Genomic DNA, 17,230 nt, shown 5'->3' with positions numbered 1-17,230 from the left:
GTTTTGTGTGCTATCCCTTATTAAAGTTTTATTTTGACATTCACACATTTTTTGTTGAATGTCGTGCCGTCATTATTTCTGCAAGTGTTCTAAACTGGTTGAAAGAAAATTTGTTAAAGATTTGATTCAGTAGGTGTTTCTTCTATCTAAGGGAAATAGTTATATTTCATGAATTTTAATCAATCGCAATAATTCATTTTGTTGATAAGTTACCAAATGCATTTCGTGTTGTTTGTCTTTTTCAAAATTATGTAACGATAAGCTTGCACGAATTGCTATTTAGGTTGTATTTTTGTTTACTACAATCGTGGAAATATTTTCCAGATAACTGCCAGTAGTACACAACATGGGCGGTCACGATCACCATCACGGTCCACCCTACAAAGTTCCGGACGCTTCGATCTACAAGGTGTCGGATGTTCCGCAACTGGTCGAAGTGGAACGTGCACTGGCGCGTCGTGGTTTGAAGGATCCTTGGCTAAGAAATGAAGTGTGGCGCTACGATGTCAAAGAATGGTCCACCCATCGAGTTCGGTTGGTTCGATTTTTATTCAAAGGCTTTCCACTTGGATTTGCTGCTTTCGTTGCCACCATCGGATTGGAGTACGCTCTCGGAGTAGACTATCACGCTCATAATGGTCATGGGGACCATGGCAAGCATGGCGGTCACTGAAGTCCCAGAACTGTCACACGGTGGTTGTTTTTGTTTGAATTTTCGGATTGAGAAAGAATAACTAATGTAAATGATTTAGATCTAGCGAATTTGGGTTTATTTCTATCAGCGATAATTCACAGCACTGATCTTTTAACTAGTGGCTCGTGGTTTAAGCTCCTCATAGCATGAACGCAAAAAGATGTGCGTTTTCTTCTGAGGGTTGTTGTACTCATGTCCTTTAGACCAATCATATCCCACGGTGTAGGCAAAGATTTGGCCATTTGCATTAAAACAGCACTTGGTAATCGATTGATCCATTGTTTCCGAAGACTTGAGCTTGGTTCTGGCGTCCTTATCCCAAAAGCTGAATGTCCCATCAGAACCAACAGTGGCCAATGTTCCGTGTATCGGATGGAACGCAATATCGTTGACGGCATAAATGTCCTGGTAGCCGTTAGAACCGTTTGACCGGTGACATTTGAATGTAAAATTATCTTTTGGATTGATTGGATTTACATACTGAATGGCCACACGTCCCTCGATTGATCCTAGTGCATAGCCCGTGGGAGTTTTTTTCTTGTCCCGAAAGATGGAAACGGTACGATGTTGGTACTTGAGTGGACTTTCTTGCTGCTTGTATTGAGTCGGCTTATTTTCCAGTGAGTAAATGAGGACATGTCGTCCGGCAGTACCCACTACGGCCATGGGATAGTCGACATCTGCGCAATAACACCGTTCAGGCAATTGAATCGACATCATCGGTTGCGGTGTTCGGGTGTCCCAGAATTTTAGCGTCTTATCCCACGAACCGGTCATCAGACATGTATAGTTGGTTCCTTTGACCCAGTGACAAGTTTTGATCGGAGCATCATGTTGTGCCACCTGCGCTAACTGATCCGATGCCAGATCCCAACATTTAACCTAAAACATCGACAGTTTAGTAAATGTGACAATTTTGTTTTCTTTTCATCGCTTACTTGTTTGTCGGCGGACGCGATAAACACTTTAGTGCCATCGTCTGCCCAGCAAACATCAAGAACGGGACCGCCCATAGTTTTGATTGATTTTCCCACCGTTTTGCCGCTTTGTTCAACCTCCCAGCATCGCACACTGCAATCCCAGCTACCGGCAATCAAAAAATTCTGCTGTAGAGTAGCTGGACTAAACTCCATCGCTGACACGGTATCCTCCGGTGGGGAAGTTACTTCAAAATCTTTCATCGGATTTGACGGTGCCGTCGTGGTTGGCCCGAAGGCGGACGCTGCGCCGATGGTCGGGGTACCGAACATTGTTTTTTAGTCAGCTCTCCTGAAACAAAGCTGCTTTAGTGAATTGTATTGTTCAGATTTACCAATTAGCAGAAACAGATCGGCCAACAATGGGTAATATTTAACAACAACACATTTAACAATACACTTTTGCTGCGCAGAAGAGAGCACAGAACGTTTTTTATAAAGCTGTGTAATATAAATGATGCGAACTGACAGCGACACGGCAAGGTGCGCAGCGTTGGCAGGTTGACAGATTTATGTGGTAAATGCCAGATTTTTCTCGTGGCGCCAGACACTCTAACTAACCAGATCTTTTGCCAGATTTTACAAATTTCCTCAGATTTCGTCAGATCTTCACGCTTTTGGCCTTTATACGATAGATGGTTAGACCTTTTTTTGTTCATTAAAAAAGAAGCCCGATCAGAGACAGATTTTTGGAAAAATGACCTGGCAACGCTGACGGTGCGTGCATTTGCTGACGGATACGTAAAAAATTTATTGAGGGGTAGCAATGTGAATCTTTAAATATTTCAAGTGGGGAGTATTTTACGCTTTATATTTCAAAACTACTTACTTCCGGCGAAGTGAAATTTATTAACTTATTCGGGTAATAGGGTAACAGAGGTATTTTGGCCCACTTTAGGATTGATTTTATTTTGGCCCACTTTGTACAAATATCCACCAAATGTTGTGATATCTTTGAAAAACCCTTCCGCAATAGGCAATTTAATATGATAGACATCAAATTGATGCAACATGGGTTACTTAACATGGATAAAATCCGATAAAATCGATAAAGTTTGTTAGGTGGGCCAAAATATATGAAGTGGCCAAAATACCTCTGTTACCCTAATTTGTCACCAGATGAACGAGAAAACTATCTATTTCATTTACTATTATGACAAGCTTTCATTTAGCTCCTATTCATCCAGCTGTTTAACATTTTACTCCCTTTCATTGTACGTTTTTTTCCCTTAACTAACTTTCTTCAAAATGAATAATGACAGATGGGTTCTTGGCTGCTTTCGAAAAGAGATTTCAATTTTCAGTTATCTTTTTTTTGCATAAAACTGCTCACTATTTTCCCGATCAAATCTCACTTTCAATGGTAATTTATGGAAGATCTAATTTTAAATAGTAAACGAACAACAATTCGTCTAATGCAAATTAGACAGTGAACCAATTCGCTAATAATTTTTAATTTTGGTTAAAATCTGACAGGCGAGAAGTTATTTTCTACTTTGTAAAAAATGTTTCAGTTCTTTGAAAAAAAAAACATTTCTGTGTAGTTTTCTTATACATCAAAAAGTTAATATAGAAAGTATTGTAAATAAAACATAATTTTTGCTTCAAATTCTCCTTATGATCACCGAATTGCAATTGTAGAATAATTTTGAGATCAAAGTTTTCACTATTTCGAAACACTAAGGCTGTGAACCATTTCGCAGTTAATTTTAACTTTTGGGTAAAATCTGACACTTGAGTGGTTATTTTGTGTCGAGTAGTCAAAAAACTGCGGCCCATTTCAAATTTTGAGGGATGGCAAGTTATTTGGGTTTATTTTGCCCCTGGAAATAATTTTGACAGAAGAATTGATATTAGAATTTTCTTTGCAAGATTTTTTTCAGTGTCGGAAAATAACCATCGATCTATCAAAAAAAAACTGTAGCATCATCGCTGCAACAAATCAACGTGACATTCGTGCAACATTTGCATCGGTCATCGCAGCGCATCTCATTACGACATCACCCATGTCTACCCGAACAGAATTCAAAGGGCAACTGTTCCGTATCTGCCCCATCCTTTTTCACGTGATATTCAAATTGAATTTATTGTACATTAAGCTATAGACAAATCCAAGGCCTGGACCCAGTGAAATTTGTCGACCCGTATAAGTCCGATCATCGGCCCGATTATCGGACCGAATCATCTTTATCCCAAGAAGCTTGCCAGCTGGCAAGTGTTCTTTGGCGTGACGAGCTATAGAATTCGTTGAAAGCAATTGGTCTCTCATAAATTTCACCCTCAATAGCACCACGTTTGGCTAAAATATCGGCTCTTTCATTGCCAGGAATGGAGCAATGAGCCGGGACCCAGACTATAGTGATTAGATAATTATTGTTCAATATGTCGTTCAGGCACTGTTTTATTTTGCCCAGGAAAAACGGTTCAGTCGAACCGGTCATCAGACATGTATAGTTGGTTCCTTTGACCCAGTGACAAGTTTTGATCGGAGCATCATGTTGTGCCACCTGCGCTAACTGATCCGATGCCAGATCCCAACATTTAACCTAAAACATCGACAGTTTAGTAAATGTGACAATTTTGTTTTCTTTTCATCGCTTACTTGTTTGTCGGCGGACGCGATAAACACTTTAGTGCCATCGTCTGCCCAGCAAACATCAAGAACGGGACCGCCCATAGTTTTGATTGATTTTCCCACCGTTTTGCCGCTTTGTTCAACCTCCCAGCATCGCACACTGCAATCCCAGCTACCGGCAATCAAAAAATTCTGCTGTAGAGTAGCTGGACTAAACTCCATCGCTGACACGGTATCCTCCGGTGGGGAAGTTACTTCAAAATCTTTCATCGGATTTGACGGTGCCGTCGTGGTTGGCCCGAAGGCGGACGCTGCGCCGATGGTCGGGGTACCGAACATTGTTTTTTAGTCAGCTCTCCTGAAACAAAGCTGCTTTAGTGAATTGTATTGTTCAGATTTACCAATTAGCAGAAACAGATCGGCCAACAATGGGTAATATTTAACAACAACACATTTAACAATACACTTTTGCTGCGCAGAAGAGAGCACAGAACGTTTTTTATAAAGCTGTGTAATATAAATGATGCGAACTGACAGCGACACGGCAAGGTGCGCAGCGTTGGCAGGTTGACAGATTTATGTGGTAAATGCCAGATTTTTCTCGTGGCGCCAGACACTCTAACTAACCAGATCTTTTGCCAGATTTTACAAATTTCCTCAGATTTCGTCAGATCTTCACGCTTTTGGCCTTTATACGATAGATGGTTAGACCTTTTTTTGTTCATTAAAAAAGAAGCCCGATCAGAGACAGATTTTTGGAAAAATGACCTGGCAACGCTGACGGTGCGTGCATTTGCTGACGGATACGTAAAAAATTTATTGAGGGGTAGCAATGTGAATCTTTAAATATTTCAAGTGGGGAGTATTTTACGCTTTATATTTCAAAACTACTTACTTCCGGCGAAGTGAAATTTATTAACTTATTCGGGTAATAGGGTAACAGAGGTATTTTGGCCCACTTTAGGATTGATTTTATTTTGGCCCACTTTGTACAAATATCCACCAAATGTTGTGATATCTTTGAAAAACCCTTCCGCAATAGGCAATTTAATATGATAGACATCAAATTGATGCAACATGGGTTACTTAACATGGATAAAATCCGATAAAATCGATAAAGTTTGTTAGGTGGGCCAAAATATATGAAGTGGCCAAAATACCTCTGTTACCCTAATTTGTCACCAGATGAACGAGAAAACTATCTATTTCATTTACTATTATGACAAGCTTTCATTTAGCTCCTATTCATCCAGCTGTTTAACATTTTACTCCCTTTCATTGTACGTTTTTTTCCCTTAACTAACTTTCTTCAAAATGAATAATGACAGATGGGTTCTTGGCTGCTTTCGAAAAGAGATTTCAATTTTCAGTTATCTTTTTTTTGCATAAAACTGCTCACTATTTTCCCGATCAAATCTCACTTTCAATGGTAATTTATGGAAGATCTAATTTTAAATAGTAAACGAACAACAATTCGTCTAATGCAAATTAGACAGTGAACCAATTCGCTAATAATTTTTAATTTTGGTTAAAATCTGACAGGCGAGAAGTTATTTTCTACTTTGTAAAAAATGTTTCAGTTCTTTGAAAAAAAAAAACATTTCTGTGTAGTTTTCTTATACATCAAAAAGTTAATATAGAAAGTATTGTAAATAAAACATAATTTTTGCTTCAAATTCTCCTTATGATCACCGAATTGCAATTGTAGAATAATTTTGAGATCAAAGTTTTCACTATTTCGAAACACTAAGGCTGTGAACCATTTCGCAGTTAATTTTAACTTTTGGGTAAAATCTGACACTTGAGTGGTTATTTTGTGTCGAGTAGTCAAAAAACTGCGGCCCATTTCAAATTTTGAGGGATGGCAAGTTATTTGGGTTTATTTTGCCCCTGGAAATAATTTTGACAGAAGAATTGATATTAGAATTTTCTTTGCAAGATTTTTTTCAGTGTCGGAAAATAACCATCGATCTATCAAAAAAAAACTGTAGCATCATCGCTGCAACAAATCAACGTGACATTCGTGCAACATTTGCATCGGTCATCGCAGCGCATCTCATTACGACATCACCCATGTCTACCCGAACAGAATTCAAAGGGCAACTGTTCCGTATCTGCCCCATCCTTTTTCACGTGATATTCAAATTGAATTTATTGTACATTAAGCTATAGACAAATCCAAGGCCTGGACCCAGTGAAATTTGTCGACCCGTATAAGTCCGATCATCGGCCCGATTATCGGACCGATTGAGCACGATAGGCTTTAACCTTAAGGTCATTCGCCTCTTAGGGCCAGAAAGACTCTGGCCCTATGTTCGGGGTTGGAAATCCAACCCTGACATATCCCATCCCCTGAGTATCAGACATCCGCTCCCCAGTGAAATTCGTCGACCTGCATAAGTCCGATCATCGGTCCGATTATCGGACCGATTGTGCACGATATGGGGCCGATCGTAGCACTTCGATCGGCCCGCCATCGGACAATTCTGCACCATTTGCATCAACCGCGTCGACCTAAAAAAGTTTTATGTTTACATTATGTATCGCTATAGGAACAGAGCGAAGGAGCATCAAACAAGGCATTTTCGAGCCGACGTCTCCCGGATAGGGTGTGAAATACATTTTTTGTTTCGATCATAGAGGCTTTAACCTTAAGGTCATTCTCCTCTTAGGGCCAGAAAAACTCTAACCCTATGTTCGGAGTGGGAAATCCAACCCCGATATCTCCCATCCCCCCAGAATCAGACATCCGCTCTCTGCTTTGGTATTTCTTCACTCTTTTGTTCTACCGATACACTATGTAAGCACGAAACGCAATCAAAAGCTGCACGATGCGTCCGATGTTCGGATTTACTGGGGAGGGCCGAATGTCATATACCATTCGACTCAGTTCGTCGAGATCACAAAATGTCTGTGTGTGTGTGTGTGTGTGTGTGTGTGTGTGTGTGTGTGTGTGTGTGTGTGTGTGTGTGTGTGTGTGTGTGTGTGTGTGTGTGTGTGTGACACAAAATGTCACTCAATTTTCTCAGAGATGGCTGAACCGATTTTCACGAACTTAGATTCAAATGAAAGGTCTTGAGATCCCATAAAAAATTCCTGAATATTATTTGGACCCGATTTTCGGTTCCGGAGTTATGGGGTAAAATGCGCAAAAAAAAAAGAAATTATGTGTTCTAACTTTTCTTATAGTTTATATGAAAGGTCCTTTGGTCCCATACGTAATTTCTTTTTTTTTATCGTTTATTTATACCCGGCTTCAACCTAGTTGCGGTCGTTCACCGGGTTACGTTCCTGAATTTCGTCCGGATCCGACTTCCGGATCCGGGAATATAGGCTAAAGTGCGTTAAAAATTTTATACCATCATTGAAAAGGGTAAAAACCCGTACAAAATTTCCTAAATCGATCTCAAATCTTTTCCAATTGATACACTAACAGATCGGCTGAAAAGTTCGTATCGTTTCTATGAGAGGGCGCCACTAGAATTAAATCCATACCATTTTCAGTTAGTACCAACCTTCAAAAGATACGTGTATAAATTTGACAGCTGTCTGATTATTAGTTTGTGAGATATTGCATTTTGAGTAAAGCTACTTTTGTTATTGTGAAAAAAAATGGAAAAAAAGGAATTTCGTGTGTTGATGAAACACTACTTTTTGATGAAAAAAAGTGCCGCCGATACCAAAAAATGGCTTGATGAGTGTTATCCAGACTCTGCACCGGGCGAAGCAACAATTCGTAAGTGGTTTGCAAAATTTCGTACTGGTCATATGAGCACCGAAGACGATGAACGCAGTGGACGTCCAAAAGAGGCTGTTACCGATGAAAACGTGAAAAAAATCCACAAAATGATTTTCAATGACCGTAAAGTTAAGTTGATCGAGATAGCTGACACCCTAAAGATATCAAAGGAACGTGTTGGACATATTATTCACGAATATTTGGATATGAGGAAGCTTTGTGCAAAATGGGTGCCGCGTGAGCTCACAATCGATCAAAAACAACAATGAAAATTGAACTGAAATTGAACGAATTGGGCTTCGAATTGTTCCCTCATCCACCGTATTCTCCAGATTTGGTCCCCAGTGACTTTTTCCTGTTCTCAGACCTCAAGAGAATGCTCGCTGGTAAAAAATTTAGAAGCAATGAAGAGGTAATCGCTGAAACTAAAATAGGCCTTTTGAGGCAAAGGACAAATCGTACTACAAAAATGGTATCGAAAAGTTGGAAGATCGCTATAATCGCTGTATCGCCTCTGATGGCAATTATTTTTTTTCATAAATACGTTTATTTCTTAAGGCAGTTTACATAAGTTTTCCTTCGCCGTAGCATCACTTTTACATAATATTCTTATCCTAATTTAATTCTAACATAGTCACAACGTTTTGCATTTATTAAAACATATTCTCTTATTACTTAAATATCATCTTAGGTAACTCGTCATTAATTACACACACACTCTACTCGGAAATATTATTTGAACCAAACGATTAACTTCTATAAATTATAAAATAAGCTGTTATTTTCAGACATTTTGTTAATAATTTCATAAACTGTTTCGAGTTTGTTTGTTTCATTACATTATTTTTATTCTAATTTAGCTACTGGTTGAACTCATGGACGCAGCTGGGATCAGAACTAAGTCTTGAAAGGGGCCTTTATTAAATTGAAACTCCAGTTTTCTTTATGAAATGATAAATAAGTTTCATGTATGAAAGGTCACGACAAGCAAGAATGTCTCGAACTGGGATATTGGATAGTCTACCTTGGGTACGCAAAGAATTTATTAGTTGAGATCTGACATCACGATACTCCACGCATGTCCAAACGACATGATCAATATCTCGATAACCTTCGCCACAAGCACAATGATTAGTCTCGGAGAGCCCAATTCGAAGGAGATGTGCATCTAACGTGTAGTGATTGGACATGAGTCTGGACATCACACGAATGAAATCTCTACTCACATCCAGTCCCATGAACCATGCCTTTGTCGATATTTTCGGAATAATTGAGTGCATCCACCGACCCAGATCATCTTTATCCCAAGAAGCTTGCCAGCTGGCAAGTGTTCTTTGGCGTGACGAGCTATAGAATTCGTTGAAAGCAATTGGTCTCTCATAAATTTCACCCTCAATAGCACCACGTTTGGCTAAAATATCGGCTCTTTCATTGCCAGGAATGGAGCAATGAGCCGGGACCCAGACTATAGTGATTAGATAATTATTGTTCAATATGTCGTTCAGGCACTGTTTTATTTTGCCCAGGAAAAACGGTTCAGTCTTGCCAGTCATGTTTGAGCGAATGGCTTCAATTGCACTCAGACTATCTGTGAAGAGGAAATAATGGTTTGGAATTAATGTGACGATTACACTCAAACTATAATGAACTGCTGATAGCTCTGCTATATAAACAGATGCAGGTTCTTGAAGCCTAAATGAGGCCGAAACATTATTGTTGAACATACCAAACCCTGTCGCTTCTTCAATTCGCGATCCGTCCGTGTAAAACATTTTCTCAGAGTCAATATGCCTGAACTTACTTGAAAATATTTTTGGGATTTCCGTCGAACGTAGATGATCCGGGATTCCACGCACTTCGCGCTGCATGGATGTATCGAAAAATAAAGTTGAGTCAGGGACATTTAGGAGGCTGACACGGATAGGAATATATCTTGAAGGGTTGATTTCCTGTGACATATGGTTAAAATATACTGTCATGAATTTTGTTTGAGATCGAAGCTCGACTAGTCGTTCGAAATTTTTAATTACCATGGGATTCAGCACCTCACATCTTATTAGCAGGCGTGATGAAAGCTCCCAAAATCGATCTTTTAATGGAAGAACTCCCGCCAGAACTTCAAGACTCATTGTATGTGTCGAATGCATGCACCCTAAAGCAATTCGCAAACAACGATACTGAATTCGCTCCAGTTTGATAATATGAGAGTTTGCAGCGGAACGAAAGCAAACGCATCCATATTCCATCACTGAAAGTATCGTTGTCTGATACAATTTTCTTAGATCTTCCGGATGAGCACCCCACCAAGATCCTGTTATTGTTCGAAGAAAATTTACTCTTTGTTGGCATTTTGTTATCAGAAACCTAATGTGTCCTCCCCACGTGCATTTGGAATCGAACCACACCCCGAGGTATTTAAAAGTTAAAACCTGTTGGATCAGGAATCAGGAATCAGAACAAATTGGCTCAAATGGCACGTTCCCCTTGATATTTGGAGATTTGTGCCTTGCCATCAATTTGTGTTTAGCATCATTTTCCCGATATATAAGAGGGAAGGATTGAAAGGAAATGGTAAGGGTTGGACTAGGAGGATGGGAAAAATTTACGACACAAAAACACATAAAAGCAGAAGTAAATTCTGCACCCCTAAGGGATGCTGAACAATCTGCTGAGGATCACATTTAGTGGAAGCAGAAGGAAATTCTGAACCTCTACGAGATCTCGAACAGTCTGCTGTTAATAAAACCTCCAACCCCCGAGAGGATTTAGAGATCTTACAAAAGCGACACCATTCTGCACTCCCGGAAGAATGCAGAACGACTCGCAGTATGTACAAGCAGAAGTAAATTCGGTACCCCCCAAAGGAAGCCAAACAATCTGCTAAACCCTATTTAAGGTGAATACAGAAGGGATTCATTCACTCCAGGAAGAACGATGAACCCTTCTGACTATAGCTCCTTACCACATTGGGTGAGAAACGAGAGAATATCCTTCAATTTTAGCTCCGCATACACAGACTCAACCATGTATGGAGAACCAAAAACCCGGATACGTAGCTGCGTCAATGCGGGACAGTTACATATCAGATGATATGAAGTACCATAATCGGATTGACACAAATTACACGAATAATACTCAACACGTTGAATAGTAGCCATGTGATAATTGAGTTTGCAATGTCCAGTCAGAGCTCTGACCAGAATACTTCAATGATACTTGGAGAAATGCAGTAGACACTTTGACATTTTCAGATTTAAATCTGGTAGAAATGCTTTTGTCTGAGCGCAAGTTTGCAAGCTGCGCCAGTAGCTGGCATGTTTGGATGCAGCCCAAGAACGTATCTTGTGCTTTATCCAACTAGTTGAAAGTGGTAAAGCTGGTTCAGGACCAACGAAATCATTCGTTGCACCAGCTCTAGCCAGCTCATCAGCCCATTCATTTCCAGTAATACCAGAATGGCCGGGTACCCATAAGAAGTAAACAGCATTTGAAATGCTGAGGTCTTCAATTTGAGTTCGACATGCGATCACTAGATTCGACCGTGAGTCATTCGAACTGAGTGCTTTTAAGGCTGCCTGACTGTCGGAACAAAAATAAATACGTTTACCAGAGATCCTCTGCTGAAGTGCCGATTGTACTCCACACAGAATTGCGTAGATTTCTGCTTGGAACACAGTACAGTATCTACCAAGTGAATGAGACTGCTCCAGCCTCATTTCACGACAGTAGACACCAGCACCAGCACGACCATTCAACAGAGAACCGTCCGTAAAACAAACTATGTGTTCATCAAGTTGTCGTTCCAGACAACCAGACAACCATTCCTAACGAAGAGGATAGCTCACATTGAATGTTTTAAAAGGAAAACTGCATTTGAGAGTTAGGTCACTAGGAGCGAGTAAATACTCATCCCACGTAACCATTTGAGACCACAAGCGAGTGTGGCTGGTAGCATAATCTAATGGGTTACTGTTCCAAAACCCTGTAACCCTAAGACGGTATGCACAAGATAATGCTTCTTGTTTTAGGAACACATGTAGTGGTTTAATACACAGTAGCGCCTCTAGAGCAGCATTAGGAGTTGTCGTGAATGCTCCTGTCATCGCCATTAGGACCATCCTTTGGAGATGATTTAGCTTTGACTGAACTGTCGCGACTTCTCCTTTCTGCCACCATACAAGACATCCATATGCTAAAATTGGTCTAACAATAGTTGTGTAGATCCAATGAATATATCTGGGTTTGAGTCCCCATGATTTTCCAAAAGCTCGTCTGCATTGGCCGAAAGCCATGCAAGTTCTCTCAATCCTGAAGTCAATGTGAGCAGACCAATTCAGTTTTGAGTCAAGAATAACCCCGACGTATTTAACTTGATCGACCACAGTGACCTCTGAACCAAAGAACTGCAACGGACGAGCTCCTGTAATTATCCTACGATGAGTGAAAAGCACCATTGATGTTTTGCCCGGATTTACAGATAATCCAACCTGACAACACCATTGTTCAACAGATCGCAGGGCTTGCTGCATTAAATCAAAGAGAGTGTTAATGCTTATACCGGTCATCAATATATGATAATCGTCGGCAAAACCATAAGTCGGAAATCCAAGGTTATTAAGTTTCCTTAACAAACCATCAGCGACTAGGTTCCATAAAAGTGGGGATAGTACACCACCTTGAGGAAAAACCCAAGATATTCCGTTCACGACTGCAATGTTTAACCTCCTGCAGCCATTCAGCCATCGGCACGGAAATACACCTTGACTTAGGAGTTCCTATTTTGTGGCCTTTTACGACATGGAACAGGAAACCAGTGGATCAATTCTTGGTAAAAAATAATTCCGCCGGATACCACACGGCTTACCTGTTTGGTATACCACCGGTACAGGTGGACCGTAGCGTTATTCTTAGCCAGTTGGGAAACCGCTACCGACACTACACGGCTATCTAGGCTGCTCAGAGAGGGAAGTTAACATTGATGGTCAACTTCCATGGATGGCTGAGCAGCCGAGATCCATATTCCATCACTGAAAGTATCGTTGTCTGATACAATTTTATTAGATCTTCCGGATGAGCACCCCACCAAGATCCTGTTATTGTTCGAAGAAAATTTACTCTTTGTTGGCATTTTGTTATCAGAAACCTAATGTGTCCTCCCCACGTGCATTTGGAATCGAACCACACCCCGAGGTATTTAAAAGTTAAAACCTGTTGGATCATTCTTCCCATCATATGGAGCTGAAGCTGCGCGGGATCATGCTTTCTTGAAAAGACGACTAACTCTGTTTTCTCCGCAGAGAATTCGATACCAAGATGAACAGCCCAATCGGACAAGTTATCTAAGGTATCTTGCAATGGTTTATGCAGATCAATAGCTTTGGGTCCAGTAACTGAAACCACGCCATCATCTGCCAATTGTCTTAGTGTACATGGGGTTACTAGACAGTTGTCAATGTCATTTACGTAAAAATTATAGAGGAGCGGACTGAGGCATGAGCCTTGCGGGAGACCCATGTAACTATTTCTGAGTGTTGCCAAATCGCCATGTGAAAAATGCATGTGTTTCTCTGACAAAAGGTTGTGCAAATAATTATTTATAACCGCTGGGAGTCCATTTTGGTGAAGCTTGTCTGAAAGAACATCAATGGAAACTGAATCAAATGCTCCTTTAATGTCTAAAAATACAGATGCCATTTGTTGCTTTTGAGCGAAGGCAATTTGGATGTCAGACGAAAGTAATGCAAGGCAATCATTCGTCCCTTTATTTCTACGGAAGCCAAACTGAGTATCTGACAACAAACCGTTCGTCTCGACCCAAGTGTCGAGACGTCGTAGAATAATTTTTTCGAACAATTTTCTGATGCAGGACAACATCGCAATGGGTCTATATGAGTTGTGATTGGAAGCTGGTTTCCCCGGTTTTTGAATGGCGATAACTTTCACTTGTCTCCAGTCAGGTGGAACAATATTTTGCTCAAGAAACTTGTTGAACAATTCCAACAAACGTCTTTTTGCGAGGTTGGGCAGATTCTTCACCAAGTTGAATTTCATTCTGTCCAACCCTGGAGCGTTATTGTTACAAGACAAGAGTGCTATAGAAAATTCCATCATTGAAAATGGGTTATTAATAAAACCATTATTTGGAGGAGATTCCCGTATAATGCTCTGCGTAGGAACAGAATCTGGGCAAACTTTCCTAGCAAAGTCAAATATCCATCGGTTCGAGTATTCAACACTCTCATTGCCCACGTTACGATTCCTCATTCGTCTGGCCGTGTTCCAAAGAGTGCTCATTGAGGTATCTCTTGACAAACCTTCGACAAAATGTCTCCAATAGCTACATTTTTTGGCTCGAAGTATGCTCTTGTACTTGGTTTCTAAAACCATAAGTTTTTCAAAATTCTGAGGAGTTCCTCCTCCCCGTTTTAGAAACGTCTTGCAAGCATTTTGTTTTGCGAGTTTAGCCTCTGAGCACTCTTTGTCCCACCAGGGGTTGGGAGGCCTTCTGTTAGTCGTTGGCCCAGAAAAGCGTTTAGTTTGGGATTGTTCTGCTGCCTCCAGAATCGAACAAATGAGGAAGTCATATTCTTCAAGTGGAGGGAGCTCTTCCATTGAATTCAAAATACTAGAGATACTACTTTGGTATTTAATCCAGTCGATATTTTTTGTCAAATCATATGGAATACTAGCGGAAGTAGCAATGCAATTGCTACTGCTAATTGAGATGATGATTGGTAAATGATCGCTACCGTGTAAATCAGGCAGTATTTTCCAGGTGCAATCTAGTCGAATTGATGTTGAGCAAAGAGATAGATCTAATGCACTTGGGCGTGCCGGAGGTCTTGGGATCCGTGTCATGCTACCCATATTTAATACCGTCATGCTAAAATTGTCACAAATGTTTTGTATTAAAGATGATCTGCTATCATTGTAAACGGAACCCCACATAATACCGTGCGAATTTAAATCCCCCAGAATCAATCGTGGTGCAGGAAGGGCTTCAACAACCATTTCATTAAGCTGTTGCTGTCCAACTTGTGCTTTTGGAGGAATATAAACCGAAGCTATGCAAATATCTTTGCCTTTAATGTTTATTTGGCAAGCAACAACTTCTATACTAGAAGTTGAAGGGATGTTTAATCTATAAAAGGAATAGCATTTCTTAATTCCCAAAAGCACTCCACCATACGGAGAGTCTCTATCGAGACGTACACAGATAAAAATATTTTGTAAATTTACATTTATTTTCATGCACATATTCGGAGCAGGCAATTGAATGGAAAATTACATTAAAAAACTAAGCGTTTGTAAATATACAGTCTTGTTCAATGAAAAACTAAATGAATATTAATGTAATTTTACATCAATCATGGTTTTAAATCAGATTTTCGTTTCAACTGACATCTATTTCATAGTACTATCGGTTTACATGCCGTGTAAGTTTCATTATTTCTTTCTGTGTATAATGTTAAAATCATTAAAATTTAAAGCTATGTTTGAAGTAAGCCATGTTTCGCATAAAGCAAATACATCACATTTTTGACTATGCAATAATATTTTAAATGAATCAAGTTTTGGCATGATGCTTCGACAATTCCACTGCAGGACAGTGATTGTATCATTTGCGACGGGTGATAAATTATCCATCAAAAGATACAAAACCTGAGACAATTGGCCATTGAGCTGATAACTGCTTCAAAAAGGTTCTAGCTATTGGAAGGAATGCCATTATGAGGGTCTTTAAGGGTTCAGATATATTGAATGCTGAGAAAATCCATTCAACAATTTCCGAAAACTTCAGTAATCCTGTTGGTGGCTGTGAAATGGAGCCCACAGGATTATTACCTTTTTCTGTGCTAGATCCTGGATTGGTTTGTGAATTTGACAAACCAGGAGGCACAGTCTTTGGTTTTGACTTTTTTTGTTTAACACGGGGATCTTTTTTTGAAGATGAAATTTTAGGTGTCTTTTTTGGTAATTTGGAGGAAGACTTCTTTCTCTTAACTGACCCTTGGGTAGTGATAAACGAATTACCTTCACTATTTTCGTCAGAGTCAGAGTCCTCTGGTTCCTCTAGATTTGAAAACCCGTTTTCGGTTTCCAAAGGGGGGACATCAATGACCGTTTTAAGCATTTCTGCATATGTGCGCTTAGACCGTGCTTTTAAAGAAAGCTTAATTTTGTCTTTGTGCACTTTAAATGCAGTGCATACTGAAATATCATCATGAGGACTATTCCCACAATAAATACATTTTTCAATTTCCTTGTTGCAATCATTATCTTTATGAGGCCCTTCACACTTAATACATTTTGGTTTATTACTACAGTAAGTAGCTGTGTGGCCGAATTTTTTGCAGTTCGTACAATTCATTACATTTGGAACAAAAAGCCGAACAGGGAGGCGAATTTTATCGACATAGACATGGGAACTGATGGCAATTATGTTGAATAATATAAACGAATTTTGGCAAAAAAATGTGTGTTTCTATTAAACGATACGAACTTTTCAGCCGAACTGTTAAGCGTTTGAGGCTTCATACCACGCAAAAGGTCTGCTTTCATTGCTGACTGCTACACCTGACGACTGAAGTCCAAATGAGAGTTGCGACCTGAGCGTTTGAGGTTCTTAACCACGCAGAAGGTGCACTCTTCGAAGCTGCTGGTCCCACGACGTCTGCTTGCATCCAACGCACAAGAAGAATTTATCGAATTTCGACCACGGTTCTCCTTTTATACGCAGTCAGTTGAAGATATGTGCCTGACTACCTCAAAATCGTCGTCCTTGCGCGAAAAAGCCAAGCATAAGTAAAGAGTTTTCCGCGTTGTTTTCAAAGTTTGAGAAAACTTAATATTTGAGTTGTTTGTGGTTATCTCACATTGTTCAAAATATTATCCTAAATTCCTGATCATATTTTTGATGAAATGGTGAAAGAATTATGTTGCTGCCTTTAATACAAGTCGAGATATTCACGATTAAGTTCTGCCCATTCTTCCATATGGCTAATTTTGAAAAGGCACCCCATAGTAAAGTAAAGTAAGTCGTATTCACGACAAAAACTGACTACACACGTACACAATTCAAATGCACCAAATCGCAATGAACGACAGAATACGGTGGGATAATCTAATCTCTTTAGAGAAAACTTGATTACCACTATAAGTTGAATAATAAGTACTACAACTGAATTATCATCATATTATAATATTATATCAATATCGAGCGATCACCAAAAGACACTCGCATT

General features: G+C 39.8%; 3 protein-coding genes across 3 annotated transcripts; 1 reads left to right on the top strand and 2 right to left on the bottom strand.

Annotated features, from left to right (window-relative positions):
- Window positions 1-762, top strand: LOC131435854 (NADH dehydrogenase [ubiquinone] 1 beta subcomplex subunit 3). The gene is made up of 2 exons (XM_058604090.1): window positions 1-129; window positions 325-762. The coding sequence occupies exon 2, from the start codon at window positions 347-349 to the stop codon at window positions 671-673; it is 327 nt and encodes a 108-aa protein (XP_058460073.1). The 5' UTR covers window positions 1-129; window positions 325-346; the 3' UTR covers window positions 674-762.
- On the bottom strand, window positions 748-2,691 carry LOC131435852 (protein Rae1-like). The gene is made up of 2 exons (XM_058604088.1): window positions 1,633-2,691; window positions 748-1,576 (listed from the first exon to the last, which is right to left on the bottom strand). The coding sequence occupies exons 1-2, from the start codon at window positions 1,942-1,944 to the stop codon at window positions 806-808; spliced, it is 1,083 nt and encodes a 360-aa protein (XP_058460071.1). The 5' UTR covers window positions 1,945-2,691; the 3' UTR covers window positions 748-805.
- A 119-nt stretch (window positions 2,692-2,810) lies between these two features.
- Window positions 2,811-5,780, bottom strand: LOC131435853 (protein Rae1-like). The gene is made up of 2 exons (XM_058604089.1): window positions 4,274-5,780; window positions 2,811-4,217 (listed from the first exon to the last, which is right to left on the bottom strand). The coding sequence occupies exons 1-2, from the start codon at window positions 4,583-4,585 to the stop codon at window positions 3,840-3,842; spliced, it is 690 nt and encodes a 229-aa protein (XP_058460072.1). The 5' UTR covers window positions 4,586-5,780; the 3' UTR covers window positions 2,811-3,839.
- Between the last annotated feature and the right edge of the window lie 11,450 nt (window positions 5,781-17,230).

This window comes from Malaya genurostris, chromosome 3 (assembly GCF_030247185.1).
Source record: "Malaya genurostris strain Urasoe2022 chromosome 3, Malgen_1.1, whole genome shotgun sequence".
Lineage (NCBI taxonomy): Eukaryota > Metazoa > Arthropoda > Insecta > Diptera > Culicidae > Malaya > Malaya genurostris.
The sequence above is the reverse complement of the archived record's forward strand: the minus strand, read 5'-3'. Positions and strand labels throughout refer to the sequence as shown.

Bases quoted from the DNA above. Each gene is read 5' to 3' on its own strand.
- LOC131435854 (XM_058604090.1), top strand. From the start codon at position 347: ATGGGCGGTCACGATCACCATCACGGTCCACCCTACAAAGTTCCGGAC.
- LOC131435852 (XM_058604088.1), bottom strand. From the start codon at position 1,944: ATGTTCGGTACCCCGACCATCGGCGCAGCGTCCGCCTTCGGGCCAACC. The intron at 1,577-1,632 runs GTAAGCGATGAA...TCGATGTTTTAG, and splicing joins TCGCGTCCGCCGACAAACAA to GTTAAATGTTGGGATCTGGC.
- LOC131435853 (XM_058604089.1), bottom strand. From the start codon at position 4,585: ATGTTCGGTACCCCGACCATCGGCGCAGCGTCCGCCTTCGGGCCAACC. The intron at 4,218-4,273 runs GTAAGCGATGAA...TCGATGTTTTAG, and splicing joins TCGCGTCCGCCGACAAACAA to GTTAAATGTTGGGATCTGGC.